The sequence below is a fragment of the Acartia tonsa genome, chromosome 1 (assembly GCF_053477335.1).
Source record: "Acartia tonsa isolate MP-2025a chromosome 1, ASM5347733v1, whole genome shotgun sequence".
NCBI classification, from domain to species: domain Eukaryota; kingdom Metazoa; phylum Arthropoda; class Copepoda; order Calanoida; family Acartiidae; genus Acartia; species Acartia tonsa.
In genome coordinates, this window is record NC_137260.1 from 13,734,699 (window position 1) to 13,750,535 (window position 15,837).

At 34.0% G+C, this 15,837-nt stretch overlaps 1 protein-coding gene across 4 annotated transcripts in view; it reads right to left on the reverse strand.

Moving 5' to 3' along the window:
- Positions 1 to 6,411: 6,411 nt before the first annotated feature.
- Positions 6,412 to 15,837, reverse strand: part of Cbs (Cystathionine beta-synthase) — a 34,444-nt gene continuing 25,018 nt past the window's right edge. For all 4 annotated transcript variants that reach the window (XM_080172278.1, XM_080172269.1, XM_080172286.1 and 1 more), the window contains exons 9-18: positions 15,244 to 15,345; positions 14,804 to 14,869; positions 13,984 to 14,088; positions 13,177 to 13,291; positions 12,810 to 12,976; positions 12,161 to 12,317; positions 9,108 to 9,160; positions 8,498 to 8,639; positions 7,737 to 7,818; positions 6,412 to 7,078 (exon numbers count right to left, since the gene is read on the reverse strand). In XM_080172278.1, the coding sequence (XP_080028404.1) occupies positions 7,006 to 7,078; positions 7,737 to 7,818; positions 8,498 to 8,639; positions 9,108 to 9,160; positions 12,161 to 12,317; positions 12,810 to 12,976; positions 13,177 to 13,291; positions 13,984 to 14,088; positions 14,804 to 14,869; positions 15,244 to 15,345 (1,062 nt within the window). In that variant the 3' untranslated portion in view covers positions 6,412 to 7,005. The remainder of the gene's footprint in view (positions 7,079 to 7,736; positions 7,819 to 8,497; positions 8,640 to 9,107; positions 9,161 to 12,160; positions 12,318 to 12,809; positions 12,977 to 13,176; positions 13,292 to 13,983; positions 14,089 to 14,803; positions 14,870 to 15,243; positions 15,346 to 15,837) is intronic.

Below are 15,837 nucleotides of genomic sequence, written 5' to 3' on the forward strand. Positions count from 1 at the left end.
TTTGACGATTTCTCCATTTGGTTATCAAATATTACTTAAGATTTACATATCTTACTTGTTAGTTAAACTTTATACCTGAAGATTTCTATTATTTAATAATTTAATTTGAAGTATTGTCTGGATACCATATTGAGTTGACCATAGAGGACACACAGCTGAGTTGGTGGCGCGCAAATATTTATTAAATGGCGGGTAAACCAATTCTTAGAAATATATATTTTCCACCCGGGTGCGCACCTGATTAATCACACAGTTTTTTCCATGGATCTTAAGTGATAAGACAATGGCCGGTAAATTTATATGTATCCCTATTATATACATAAAATTACCCCTTCTGTAGATTACAATTAGAGGTTGAAATGTTTGGACGCTCAACTTAGTGAACCAACCAAACAATAAAAGTTGTAAGGCCAACGAATAAGAAAATGATAATAATACTTTGGGGACTAGTGTTATAAAAAGCCCATTGGTTTATTCCTTCCTGGTTTTTTTTTCTCACATGTGTGATATTAATATAGGAAAGGAAAGGGGAAAATAGGATATGGGAGAAAAAGGATATGGGGGGAAATCAGGAAAAAAGTAATGATAACATTTCTAAACAACTTTGAAGTTCAACACTGAGTTCACTCTTACTTTTTAAAAATAAAGAAAATAGAGCGAGGGGATTTTTTCATATGACTAACCTTTAAGTGTTGTCCTAACTCAGAGGGGGCTATACCTAACCTTACCTAAATAATACATAATAAAGTACATAAAAGAAAAAATACCCACCCCCTCTTTAATATTTCCAATTTATTTAAAAATAAAAGGAGGACGTGTGATAGCACCAAAACATCAATAAAATTGTATGTTAACAATAAATACCAGGTTTTATATAAAATATCTATTTTTTTTTATTTTTAGTTAAAAAAGCAAAAAATTGTTCTCTTATCATATTATGTAAAGTAGTAAGTTTTTTTTATATCTCTAGCTTTTCAACCTATTTTTGAGAAGCTTCACATTTGTCCAGGGATAGTTTTTGGACTATTTTCTTCCCTTCCATATCCCTTCACATATTAATTTCTTTTATTCTAGGGGCACAAACCAATAGATTTATAGCATTGCTTATGATAATTTACCTCTTCGCTTCTGTCTGAAAAAAAACTTTTAAAATGTTTTCACTCTGGTTTTTCTTAGAATTTGCGTCAATTTTCCAGTTAAAAAGATTTTCTTTTTTCATCAATTATTACTGCAATATGTGTCATTCATTTATATCATTTTCCCATGGTAGTATTACTATTAATGGTCCTGCTTCTGTTCAGTTGGTAGCGCTAAACTGATTTTTACTAGACTGACCTTTTTCTATGCGTTTTAATATAGTTTAATGACCCATTCTGTTATTATTCTACCTCTTTCTACATAGTAAGAATTGTTTTCATTGTCAAATTGGTTATATTTCTGCATAGTAAGATATGATTTCATGATTCATTCTTTAACATATTAGGACATGGTTTTTATAATCCATTCTGTTACTAGACATATCTTTTTCTACATAGTAAGACATGGTTTCATGATCCATTCTGTTACTAGTCATACCTTTTTCTACATAGTAAGACATGGTTTCATGATCCATTCTGTTACTGGTCATACCTTTTTCTACATAGTAATACATGGTTTCATGATACATAATGTTACTAGACATAACACTTTCTACATAGTAAGACATGTTTTCATTATCCATTCTGTTAATAGACATACCGCTTTCTACATAGTAAGACATAGTTTTATGATACATGCTGTTACTAGACATTCCTTTTTTACATAGTAAGACATGGTTTCATGATACATACTGTTACTAGACATAACTCTTTCTACATAGTAAGAAATGTTTTTATTATCCATTCTGTTAATAGACATACCTTTTTTTACATAGTAAGACATGATTTCATGATCCATTCTGTTACTGGACATACCTATTTATGCATAGTAAGACATGTTTTCATGATCCAATCTGTTACTAAACTTACCTCTTTCTACATAGTAAGACATGGTTTCATGGTCCGTACTGTTACTAAATATACCTCTTTCTACATAGTAAGACATGGTTTCGTGGTCCATTCTGTTACTAAATATACCTCTTTGGTCAGATTCTAAGAATTTTATTTTCATGTGAACTTGGCATTTAATCATAATATTACATTTCTATTTTATTCATTATACTCGAAGTGTTCAAATAACTTTGTCCCACTCGGAAGTTTTTCCCTCGAGCGTTTGTTAACTCCGAAGTTTGTCACTCCTTCGTTTGTCCTGGAACCATTTAAACCTATTTGGGTGCTTTGAAATCTTTTTTTGTAAGGAGGGATTGCTATAATTGGGTCAGGTTTAGACCTCATTTTTAAAATTTAAAAGGTTGATTTCCATGAGACTTATTGGCGGCTGACGCGCGGCTGTCGAGCCCTGCTTGTTTTGAAGCCCCTTGAAGCATAGGAGCTAGTTAGATAATCTACTAATATTTTTTGTATTAAAAAATTTTGGTCATTTTATAAAAAAAAAAGTATCAAGTTGCTATTACTTTGCAAAAAATGGCATATCTTTAACTTTCCCCACACATATAACACTTTAATTTGTGTAATTAAGTCTTAATTTTGTGTAAAATTAAGAGTCCGTTAGAAAAACACATCACTTTCTTAAAAATAAAGAGTGTCACTACAAAACTACCGTTAGTTGGGATTTTCTATAATTAACTCACCTAAAGATAAGTTGAGGCGGGGATAGATAAGTCTAACCCCTGTGCGGCCAAAGCCTAGAGTTCTTCAAGGGAAAACGCCGACTTGATATTACTGAATTTAAATAATACATTCATTCAAATAATATGATGTCCAAGTTTCTATTCTATCAATATTATAAATATTAAAATATTATTGAATAAAGAATACTTGGACATATTGACAAGGGAAATGGGTAGCCAATATGGACCTCATTTATTGGTAAATTCGTTTATCCAGAAGGAAGGGAGGGGATTGAATGAATGGGGGTATCGGTATATTAGTCAGTTGGGAGTATCACTTTATTAGAGTACATAAAAATCGGGTGCAACATCCAAGTAATTATATTTCGATTACGATACCGCTCTGTCGATAATATTACAACAATGGCTACTGATTTAAAAATGACATAAACTATAGAAATTGCATGGCGACAAAATGCATTTTATTGATACTAATACTAAAAACATACATAAATTGTTGCACTTATTTAGGGTTTGCTAAAATGAACGAACACCACATGTGAGTAATTTTCTTTAGAATAAAAAATGTGTCATTTTTACCAGAAATTTCTTAGAAACTATTATAATGGTCTTGTTAATCAGGGATATAAAGGGATAAGACATGTCGATAAATTAATGTACTCCCCGATTATGAAGCAGAAAATTACCTCTTCTGGAGATTACAATTAATGGTTGAAACGTTTGGACCAGTGTGTCGGAGCCGTTTGATTTTGGTGCGGCTCCGGCTCCAACCTAAAATCAAGAAAAACATATATAATATTTCCCCCCATAAAAAATAATTTTTATTTTTGACTTTTGAAGGTTTTAAAAGTTCAATTTTTGATAAAAATGGACTTGAAATACTTTAAAAGGGCATTTGCACATGACAAAACAAAGTTACCAAATTATAATGTATAAAAAATCTCTTTATTTATCTAGTCCGGAGCCGGAGCCGTTTTTTAACGAAAATTACGGCTCCGGCTCCAGCAAAAAATGGCGGCTCCACTGCTCCCGGCTCTGGCTCCGAAACACTGGTTTGGACACTTAACTTAATGAACCAAACAATCAAAATTCAAATATGTTAAGCAAAACGTTAATAAGACTTTAGGTGTAATAAACAGTCCAATTCGGTAGCTACACTATAACTAAGACATGTCAGTTACTACAATGGATTTATTATTACTTGGATCTTACAACAGGTTTTCATGTTATGTAATAAAGTGAAACACGCATCGGGCTCAATAAATAGCGATTTCCCCTCTTTCACCACATTTACACAATTCCTTTTCCTCCTACTGGATGAAAGAACTGACCACTGAGTGATGTCCATGTTAGCAAGCTAAATGGGCAATTTTCCCCAGTCATAATATCCACGTATATTCTACATCCATTTCTTCCTAGTTATCCAGGGATCTAAAGGGATAAATCAATGGCCGATAAATTGATGATTATACACAAAATTACACCTTCTGTAGATTAAAGTTAAAGGTTAGAACGTAAGAACGCTTAACCTATTAAACGAACTAAAATTCACTAAAGTTCCCAAAATGGTTATGAAACCAATAAGAAAAAGCTGTCATGAAACTTTGGGGACCAGTGTAATAAACAGCCCATTGTCTCCTCTCTCTCTGCTAGTTATATCTCACTCTCAAGAAGGACTCGCCCTAAAGTTTTGACTGTTACAACTGTTTCAATTTTGTGTGGGAATATTTCAATCATCTTTATTCCTCACTTTAAATTAACTGGGCATGCACAGAGTTTTCCAATGGTGGTTTATAAGGGGACTGTGAGGGGCTGGGGTGTAAAACTGGGAAGGTAAGCTTTTCCAAATTTTATTTTCAAGAAGGATTGAGTTAATAGATATATTATTACTTTGATCTTACACCAGATTTTCATGTTCTCTAATCAAGTGAAACACGCATCAGGCTAAAATAACGATTCCCTCATCCACCCACTTTACCCAATTCTTTCCTTTCCTACTGGATGAACAAACTGACCAATAAATAAGATCCATATTAGCAGCTAAATTGACGACAAATTTTCCCCTGTCAATATAATCACATATTCTAGTATCTATAAAAACTGCTTTGCTCCTATAATAAACAAAAATCTACCTATTAAAGTGAAATATAGCCACTCTGTGACAAACATTCAATTTCCTCGGGTCAATGTTCTAATTTGACTTCTTCAACAACAAAATGAGTCTCATATTTTGGGGGTCTAACTTTTTGCTAGAATTTTAAGTCAGAATTTTTAGTTAAGGTTATAAGTTTATTTTTTTGTGATCCTATCCTATTATATAAAATAGTAATTTTTTTCTGTTACGAGCCTAAGGTTTTAATGGTTTTAGGCTTTTTAAAATTTTTAGATTTACGTCTTGGGAATATTTTAGGCTCAGAGGTGGTTTTAGGCTGTTTACACTACCCTCTCACTCCTCCCCTAGATGCTAATGGCACATCCTCGTAGCAGTTAAGAAGCTTGGCAGCTAAATTCCATCCGCCATTTAGATTACAGTTTTGCCACATTAATGCACGTCAGTTGTTAACTCATTAGTGGCGGCGGCTATAGATTTACCGAATTTAAAACGATAAAAGCGGCTTGTTGATGTAACTGCGGCAGTTTTCACAGCTTTAAATCCCTTGTTACTATACATAATAATCAATTTTCACTAACAAACCGCTATTGAATTAGATACTTCTATAAATACTTTTGACTCTCTTGATCAAAATCTTCTAATAATAAAAATCAAAAAGATTGGCCTGTTTTAAAGAATTTAATGTACTAACAATATTGCTTGTTTTAAACAAGAGGACTTTTACAAAACATCCAGAAAAAAAGAAACAATGTTAGGCCAAGTCCAAAAAATTACTTAGGCCAGCCCAGGATTTATGGTCTCTTTAGTTTTATATTTCAAGGAAAATATAAATAAAAATAAAGCTATACTGAAAAAATCATGTATCTTATCATATCCAGTTTTCTACAAATACAAAAATGTACAATCATAATATTAAAACCAGCTTTGTTAGCCCGTGCCTCCGACATCTCAGGGCTAACAAAACTGGTTTTAATGTTATAATTTTTCATTTTAATATCCGCGGAAATCTATCTATAATACGATGCTGTAAATAACTATTAATATTAGCTAAAACAGTATTAGTCTGTGCAGTATTATTGTTCGAACTGATAAAAACTGTAGGTAAATAATTGCAACTTCCTCTCATTATGTAATTACACTGAAAAATCATAATTCACAAGACTTAAAGAACATAGGGATAGGGCAATTGTAGAATGGATTTGTTATTACTTGGATCTTACAATCTAATAAAGTGAAACTTGTAGCCGGCTAAAAAAACTTTAAATATAACAGTATTTTTTTTTAAATTGAAATAAATTCCTTTTTTCAAAATTTATTTTGAACTCACAAAACCTTTGAAATTATTCAGTCACAAAATAAGAAGTCGTCTTTTCTATAAAACTCAATTATATACAAACTTCTGTAGATTGTCAAATTTCTTGTTTCTACAAGCCCATACAATATCTTAAACGTTGCTAAGGACCTATACATAGCTTTTCTGTAGAATAACAAATACAAACATAAAAACATCATACCTAGTTCTTATCATATTGATGAAATGAAAAAATTACCTCTATTCCCAAAAAAAAACTTTCGATAAATCATATTTATTTAGTATAAATAGTATCAAAGTTACAATAAAAATGCAAAATTATAAAAATGCTTTCAATAAAATAGATAAATGTTTAAAAAGTACTTTAACGACTATGGAATCTGTAATAAAAAATGAATAAAATTTTTATTATGGGAGGCGATATATAATATGATTTAGAAAATTTGGAAAATCATTACTATTTCTTAAAAGACAAAATAATATACAGTCTTTTATTGAATATAACATATGTTTAACGTATATAGGGGTGATTAAAAATATACAATACATACACAGATAGAAAAAAATAGTTTCTGGTGCTTTCCCACAAAGTAACTTGTTGAGCACTGAAAACCACTCTGTTTTTTTAAATATATTAAAAATAATAGGAGGTTGAATTTTTTTATTGTTTATTTTTTATTGTTTATATAGGTTAGTACCCTCCACAGGGGTTATATATAGGAAAATATGCCCCCTTATTTTCCTAATAAGTGGGCGAGGTTATCTGTGCTCAACGGGCCACTAATTGGGAAAGCACCCATTTATTTCATAAAATGCATAGGTAGATAAAAAGTAGACAAAAAAGATAAATTTTTAGTTTCCATTTTCAGAAACTCTTCTTGAAGATTGTTGAGAACTTTCCTGACTTCCCTTTGCTTCGTCACATCTACAAAAAAAGATGAAAAATAAAAAATAATACAATGAAATGCATGATTTTTCAGTATGGCTCATAACTGGTTATAATATAGCGGATATTAATCGGCTTCGAAGCCATACTGGAGATAATATTAATTTTGAATGAACCTTAAATTGTTTTGATTATTATTTTAACTAAATTCAAGAGGATAAAGTCTTAATTTGCAATTTCTTGATGTTAACAAAGCATTCGACTGAGTAAGCTAATTAATACACATTTGTTAATCATAGGCCCAAAATAAATATACTTCTTTTCTTTAAAATTTGCTTTATAAAAGCTAATTAATAATAATAATAATGCCTTCAATTATTATGTTTCAAAATGTTTTGTAGTTTGATATTTATAATTCAATGCAGATTTGCATCAGAGAGAGAGGGGACAAGGGCTGTTTATTACACCCAAGTCCCTAAAGTTTTATAATAACGTTTTCTTATTCGTTGGATTAACAACTTTGGGGACTTTTGTTGAATTTTGATTGGTTGATTGATTAAGTTAAGTGTTCAAACGTTTCAACCACTTATTGTAATCTAAAGAAGGGGTAATTTGTGTATTATCATTGGGGATGTACAGCAATTTAACGGCCATTGTGTTATCCCTTTAGATCCCTGGATTTGCATGGGTAACTAACCTGCTGATATAATGGATCAGATCAATATCTGTAGCTATACCAACAATAACATCTCTAGTCTCAACATCGTTCGAATTCGTGTCTAAAATAGAATCATCATTTTAGAAAAAAAATTGATAGGTATGGTAAATTATCACTTGAATGTTGCACCAGATTTTTATGTACTCTGGTAAAGTGATGCGATCCACCCTTTATACTCCATCCAATCCCCTACTATGATGAACGGACTGACCAACAAATGAGGTCTAAATTAGAAAGCTAAATTGACGAAAACTTTTTCCCTGTCAATATATCCACTTATATACTATATCCATTAAGAAGCAACATATCTGTTTACGACGACGAATCTTGCTAACCGCGAGAACCATATGGCTCTTTTAGGTCCATGAAGGGTTTTTATTTATTTTGAGATGGGTATCTCCACCCTCCAAAGTGAAATTGCACCTTAAAATAACCTCCAACTTTCGTAAAACTATGGTATTTAGCTGGTAAGTAAAATGTTTGGATCATTAAAAGAAAACGAAGTAGCGGGTTTCGTCGTATTTTCATAGTAGCTTTTCTCATATTTCTAGACGCCTGTGAAGGAATCTAACCGTGTAGCCCTATTTCCTATTCCTGCGTTGCAATTATTAAAATTTACCTAACCTAACTCAAAATAACCTATCAAAAGCTACTGTCAAAATAGGACGAAGCCCGCTACTTCGTTTTCTTTCCATGTTCCAAATATTAATATTACTTTCTAAAGGTTGGAAACTACTTACATAATCTTTGAGAGTGTACAACCATGGCAAAGTGCTCTGAGTCCAGGATCCTGTTTAGCTTGCCCAGGGTCGTGTCCAGGGTCACCTTCTTGAAGGTAGAGTATGTCGCCTTCATGATTGGGTCGTCAGACATTATCTTACCCTACAAATAAAATATATAGCCTAAAACTTTGGCAAAAAATATAGTTATGTCTTGGTCACAAAAAAAAGTTATCTTAAAAGAAAGTAGTATATAACAAAGAAACAAAAAAAAAACTCGGTGATTTACTTTTTAAAATTTTACCAATATGTCATTTTCTGTACAGTTCTTACTATTTTTCTAATATTCTATGCTAGTATATAGAGAAGTAGTAAGGTTTTTTTTGTTTGTCCGTTAAGTAAAGATCTCACTCACTACTGAACTTATTGAATTTTCCATTTTAGGGAAGCTTTACAATTACATAGCGAGATGACTTTATGCTGTTTATTTTTAAATTTAAGTCTTTATGATGGTTTAGTCTTTATTTCTTAAATCTTTCTGCTCCTTGAATAAGTGCCCATATAGTTTCTGGGAGTGAATGCGGTAGTACTTTTTTCAGATTATTTATATATTTTAGGAAAATTGTTTTACCTTCAACAACTTTGCTTTCAGACTTCCAAGTGATACAACACCTCCAATCTCACCTAAAATATTGGAAGAATAAGAAAATAATAATCATGGTTTAAGGCTATTTTTATGTCACCTAACCTCACCCTTGGAATAAAGAGCCCCCCAATTGGCAGAGGTGCAACCGCTAGTGATTAATACAAGCATCTAAAACGTATATCATATATTCCTTTGTGACATTGTGTACAATTAATGTAGTTTCTAAAACCACTGTGTAATAATACCCCAAGGATCTAAATGGATAAGACAATTGCCGACTAATTGATGTACATCCCCAATGATGATACACAAAATTACCCCTTCTGCAGCGTAAAATTAGTAGTTTGTTTGTTTGTGTAGCCACTGAAGGTCACACCAAGAACCGCTAACTGGTAGATATCTCTTCAGGTGATTCCCTCGTCAAGTTTTAAAAAGTTAGCGGCCTGATGTGGCGTTGTCCAGAGGCTGATGGGTGTTAGGTCAGTAGAATTTTCTGTACAGTTGAAGAGGTGGGGGGTGTCGTGGGGGGAGGTTCCGCATTTGGGGCACTTATCTTCTATTGTGCCCGATTTGTCAATTCTATGTTTATATGAGAACAATAAGCTGCTGTAGCCGGATCTTAGTTGTGACAGAAGACATCTCACTTTTCTGGGAAGCTTTTCTTCTTCACTGCTTATTTCTGGTGGAGTGCCATTTAGGACTTTATTATTCTCATATTGGTTTAGAGTGGACTGAACAGATTCTGTATGTACCCTCTTAATACTTCGTTTCAATGCTGTTCTGTCGGGTACTGGTAGTAGGTGGTTTATGGTCTGATTCAGTCTCAAAAAAGTAGGTTTTCTGTTTGGTCTTGCTGGAACTGGATGATCAAGAAGCTTGTTACCAGGGTGACCAGGGAGGTGACAGTTGAGTAAAAATTGTTTTGTAAGCATCTGTCCATGTTCTCTGAGAGGTAGAATTTTAGTTTCTCTGTGAAGGTGAACAATTGGCGTTATTTGCATACAACCTGTTATTACTCTTAGTGCTTGATTTTGAACAACCTGTAATTTAGACCAGCAAGTTTCTGAAATAATGGGACTCCAGACAGGTATGGCGTATTCTAGAGTGCTTCTGGCCAAAGCTTTATATGTCATAGAAAGTGTTTCTTTACTTTGGCCCCAGTTATTTCCAGCGACACATTTCATCAGATTGAGTTTAGATTTTGCCGTGTTGATTGTGTTGTTGACATGTGGTGTGAAAGTGTGCATAGTGTCAAAAGTTACCCCTAGAAGTTTAGGATTTCGTTCAAGTTTGACTAAGGTGTTGTTAACTATGACTTGTGGATGGATGTTGAATTCCTTTGTGTCAGGGGTGAACAGAGTAACAGTTGATTTTTCAGCTGATAAAATCAGGTCTCTTTCTTTCAGATATTCAGCGACAGTTTTGGCATATGAGTTGATTTTTTCACTCATTTCTGCTATGTTTGTGCCTGAGGTGTAGATTGAAATGTCGTCGGCATATTGAACCACATAAACCCCTGAAGGAGGTTTAGGGAGTTTAGAAAGGTAGAAATTAAAAAGAACAGGTGAAGTGACAGCTCCTTGTGGGACTCCTGTTCGTACATTTTTAAATCTGGATGTTGAGTTGCGGAAATGTACCTGTGCTTGTCTTCCTTTCAAGTAGCAACAAAACCATCTCTTAATTGAGGGTGGCAGAGTAGACTGGTTCAATTCTGAAAGAAGTTTATCGAGGTTAACCATGTCAAATGCTTTAGAGAGGTCCAACTGTAATAAAACTGTCCTGTCAGGTGGTCTTTTTTGACTAAAACCATCTGAAACTTGAGCGTTAAATTCATTCAGGGCAGTAACAGTTGAATGTAATTGTCTGAAACCATGTTGAAAATCTGGAATCGGTAGGTTCTCCTGCAGGGTTGGTAAGATAAGTCTTTCCAGGATTTTGATGGCTGGGCATAACAGAGAGACTGGACGGTAAGAGTTTGAATCTCCTTTGTCTTTTCCAGGTTTCAATAGTGGTACGACGAATGATTGTTTCCAGATATCAGGGATTTTGCTACAGCTGACAGAGATGTTGAAAATGTTGGTGAGGAATTCAATTTCTTTCTGTCCAAGGTGTTTGATGTGTAGATTAGAGATCCCATCTGGGCCTACGGCCTTAGAGGCTTTGCATTTCTTTATGGCTTCTCTTGTTTGTTCAGGGGTAAAAGAGATAGAGTCAACTAAGGTATTCTTTTTGATATCTTTGGTTACTTTTCTGGAGTTTTTGGAACTCTTGTGGTGAACGACAGATGTAAATTGTTTCACAAATCCTGTGGCAATGTCCTTCCCAAGAGAAAGGTATTTACCTTTAAATCTGATAGCCTGGTTAGGATTGGCAATGTCTTTGTTACTCAGATTTTTTATCAGTTTGAATAGTTTAGATGAACATTTTTTGTCTATATTGTTGACTGTTTCCTTCCACTTTTCTTTTCTGAAGTTGTTGATTTCAGAATTTATTTCTTGATTTAGTTGTTGGATTTCAGGAGAGGAAGGGTTACTATCTCTTAATTCGTCACGTTTGGTAATTTTTTCCATGGCTGAGGTAGGAATTTCCGGAATAGTATCCTTGATTCTTCCTGCAGGAATGGATGCTTTAGCAGCTTTATTGATAATGCGTCTAAAGGTTTTTTCAGCATCAAAGATGTTTGTTGGAGCTGGTTCTTTTGAGAATTTTTCTTCAGTTATGGATGTAAATTTTTCCCAATCAGCTTTTTTGAAATTCACATATGTTCTTTTGATAGATTTGGATATTTTCAGAGATGTTGAGATGGTGATAATTATGGGAAGGTGGTCTGACCCAAGACTTTTCTTTACTTCTCATTTTATGTTGGGGAGAAGGGAAAGTGAGGCCAGGGAGACGTTGAAACGTATGGATTGGACACTTAACTTTATGAACCAACCAATCAAAAGTCCCCATAGTTGTTAAGCCAACGAATAAGAAAACGTAATCATAAAGCTTTGGGGACTTGTGGTCATTGACCCCTCTCCCTCTCTGAATCATACCTGTAGCCTGAATAACCGGAAGCTGATCATACCCCTCCCTGCTCATGATCTCGATGGCATTCTCCACGGACACTGTGGGCAGGATGCTGAGGGGAGCAGACAGCTCCAGCGAGCTCACCTTCTCGTTTTCCCACCAGTTCGTCACGTGACCTTCGTCCTGCGCAAGAAAAAAACTGAACAGCTTTCGCAAAGGATTTAATTTCGAATTTTTTTCTACATAATATTACATACTATTAGTTAAATACCTATACACTTGTTTCTACAAAATAAAATCTATAAAATCTGCCAAGTTGCCTTTTTTTAAAGTGCTAATGATAAAATGATTTTTAAAAACCAGTCATAAACTAGAATAGTTTTATCACATCGTATTAGAGACAGCTTTCCGCTGATATTAAAATGAAAAGATAAATACCTCTCGGGCCTAACAAAACTGGTATAAATCTAAATATTTTTATTTTATTATTCGTAGAAATTTGTCTTTAATACGATGCTATACATGGTTTTTCAGTATGACTGAAAACCAGTTCTAACCCAACGGATATTAATCGGTTTCGAATCCATACTGGAAATTCTGTTCGTGAACGAGAGGATGAAAGGATGGCACCTTAAAATTTCTTGATATCATAAACATACAGTTCAATTCTTTTACCTGGATGATATCTCTATCAATGAGCCAGTTGTTGTCCAAGAACTTGGTCATATAGTTCCTGATGCTGTCTGGCAGGATCACCACGCACCTCTGACCCTCCTTCAGGTCTGCAGCTGCTCTAATAGCGCTGGCCACAGCTGCACCACTGCTGCCGCCGCAGAGAATACCTGAAGATAAAAAGGTGCTGTTTAAAGAAAGAGGATCTGGTGCATTTATTAGGCTCAGTCTAGTTTAGATTTGTAATTTCTCAAAAAGTTTTCTATAGGTAATCACAAGAAATTAATAAAAATTATAATAATAAACATTTCCAAGTGCCTCTAGAGGCGTATCTGCAAGTTTTTTATAAGAGACGACATTTATTTTTTACCTTCCTCCCTGATCATCTTCCTGGCGGTGATGAATGAGTCCTTATCATTAGACTTGACCCATCTGTCCACCACAGATCTGTCCAGAACTGTTGGGATAAAATCATAGCCTGTACCCTAAACATTAATAACAAGGATGACAACATTAGACTTGATCCATCTGTCCACCACAGATCTGTCCAGAACTGTCGGGATAAAATCATAGCCTGTACCCTAAACATTAATAACAAGGATGACAACATTAGACTTGATCCATCTGTCCACCACAGATCTGTCAAGAACTGTTAGGATAAAATCATAGCCTGTACCCTAAATATAAATAACAAGGATGACAACATTAGACTTGACCCATCTGTCCAACACAGATCTGTCCAGAACTGTCGGGATAAAATCATAGCCTGTACCCTAACCATTAACAACAAAGATGACAAACAACATCAGTAGCTAACGATGGACAAAACTGGACAAACGGCCAAAATCATTTTTAGAAATAGATATAAAAAATACGTGTATATTTACAGGGGAATGTTTTTCGTCAATTTAGATTACTGACATGAACCTCATTTATTGATCCGTTCGTTTATCCAGTAGAAGGGGAGGGGATAGGTAAAGGGTTTAGATAGGGTTTATTATTTTAGCCATCTATCACTTTATTAAAGCACATGCAACTTCCAAGTAATAATAAATCGATTGTTTTTAGAGCAGACCTTTTATCAAAAATAGAAAGAGAAAGAAAGCGGATAATCACGTAATCTTTATAAAAAATATGAATTTATATTATTAATTTTTTTGTTATTTTAAATGTTTACCTCGACATCATAGTATGTAACATTGGATTTGTTAAGGTTCTCTGGTTCAGCCAGTATTGACCCCTCGGGGTCTACTCCAACTACAACACAGTCAGGACAACGTTCCTAAGTGAATAGGTTTTAATGTTTTGTTTAATAATAATATATGTAGGCAAAAATACTGGGGAATAATCCCTTTCGTGGCAACGCCCCTCAAGGGGCGATTTGTCGTATTTTTAAAATGGCTTTTGATAGGTTATTTTAGGTTAGGTTAGGTTATAATGGGTTAGGTGATTGCCCCACAGGGTTAGGCAATTAGCTCCGCAGGGGCAAGAAATAGGAGAAAAACTACTGTGAAAAAAATGAAGAAACGCCCCTTAATTGCCACGAAAGGGACTATACCCAAAAACTGTAATATGAAACTTCTGATCTCTCCTCCTTTTATTTGAAAGCGATTGAAGCCTTATCCGTCATCAAACCATCTCCGGGTAAATAGACTGTAATAGATATTAGTGTCTATAGTGTCAAAATGTCTATCTATGTGTGTGTCTGTTTGCCTGTAGTTTAAGATCTCGCTGGATAGATAGGTTCTGGGAACTCTTTTGGGTAACACTTCCTCTAAGAGAAATTGCGCCTCGAAAAAAATTACCCTCTCACCTGCTAATTTTTTACTTCTATTATTAAAGTGGAGTGGTTCGCCTTTTTACCTCCCCAAAACTGCCACTGATTGCCTCCCTCCAGTGGTAGTATAAAAATAAACAGAAGTAGTGCAAAGGATACTGCTATTACTTTTATCAAAATATGACAATAAAATCTAAAACCTTAATGTGAATTTGTTTACCTTTATTTTCCTGCCAATACCAGTAACAGTACCTCCTGTGCCAGCTCCGAGAACAATCATGTCAACCTGAAGATAAGATATTTGTCATATTAAAGTTAAACTAGTCTTATCAAATACCCAGGGTTTATGAAAGTTTCCATTATATGTCCTTGACTATCGAATCTGACGTACATATAGTAATCAAAATTATCATAGTGTAAGTACTTTTTAAATTAAAGTAAAGATCCTTTTCATTATTTTCCTATCCATATTTCCCTGATTAAATTCAAACAGACTTAATTCTTGTAAAACGTATATTAACATAAAATTTTGTATACCTAATATATAGTGAAATAGGTTAAATGTAATATAATTTTTTCTTAGAACATTAATTTTCCTAACTTTTATATGCTAGTTGTCATAAATGTTAAAAATACATTAAATAAACAACATGTCTATACCTTTCCATCGCATTGTTGAATAATTTCCTCAGCTGTTGTGTCATAATGAGCCAGAGGGTTGCCAGGATTACGGTACTGGTCCAGGATAATAGAGTTAGGAACCTGTAATACAATACAATAAGGTATAGCAATGAATATGTTGTATCATAATGAGCCAGAGGGTTACCAGTATTACTGGTTCAGGATTATTGAGTTAGGAACCTGTAATACACAATAAGGTATAGTAATGTTTATGTTGTGTCATAATGAGCCAGGGGGTTGCCAGGATTACGATATTGGTCCAGGATTATTGAGTTAGGAACCTGTAATACAATACATGAGGGTTGCCAGGATTACTGGTCAAGGATTATTGAGATAGGAGTTTTTGCTCATAAAAAGAAAACTATAAAATCTAATATAATTCCTATAACACAACATGTTTAATTATGATGACAATTATAACATATATAACATAATCTTCCCCCTCCCAAAATCGTTATTTAAAAATAATGTTACTGTGATTATGTTTTACTTTTGATCAGGTAAGGTTAAAGTTCCGCAAGATTATACCCCCCCCCCCCCTCCCTTCCACAAAGATTGGGCAAGGCATAAAAG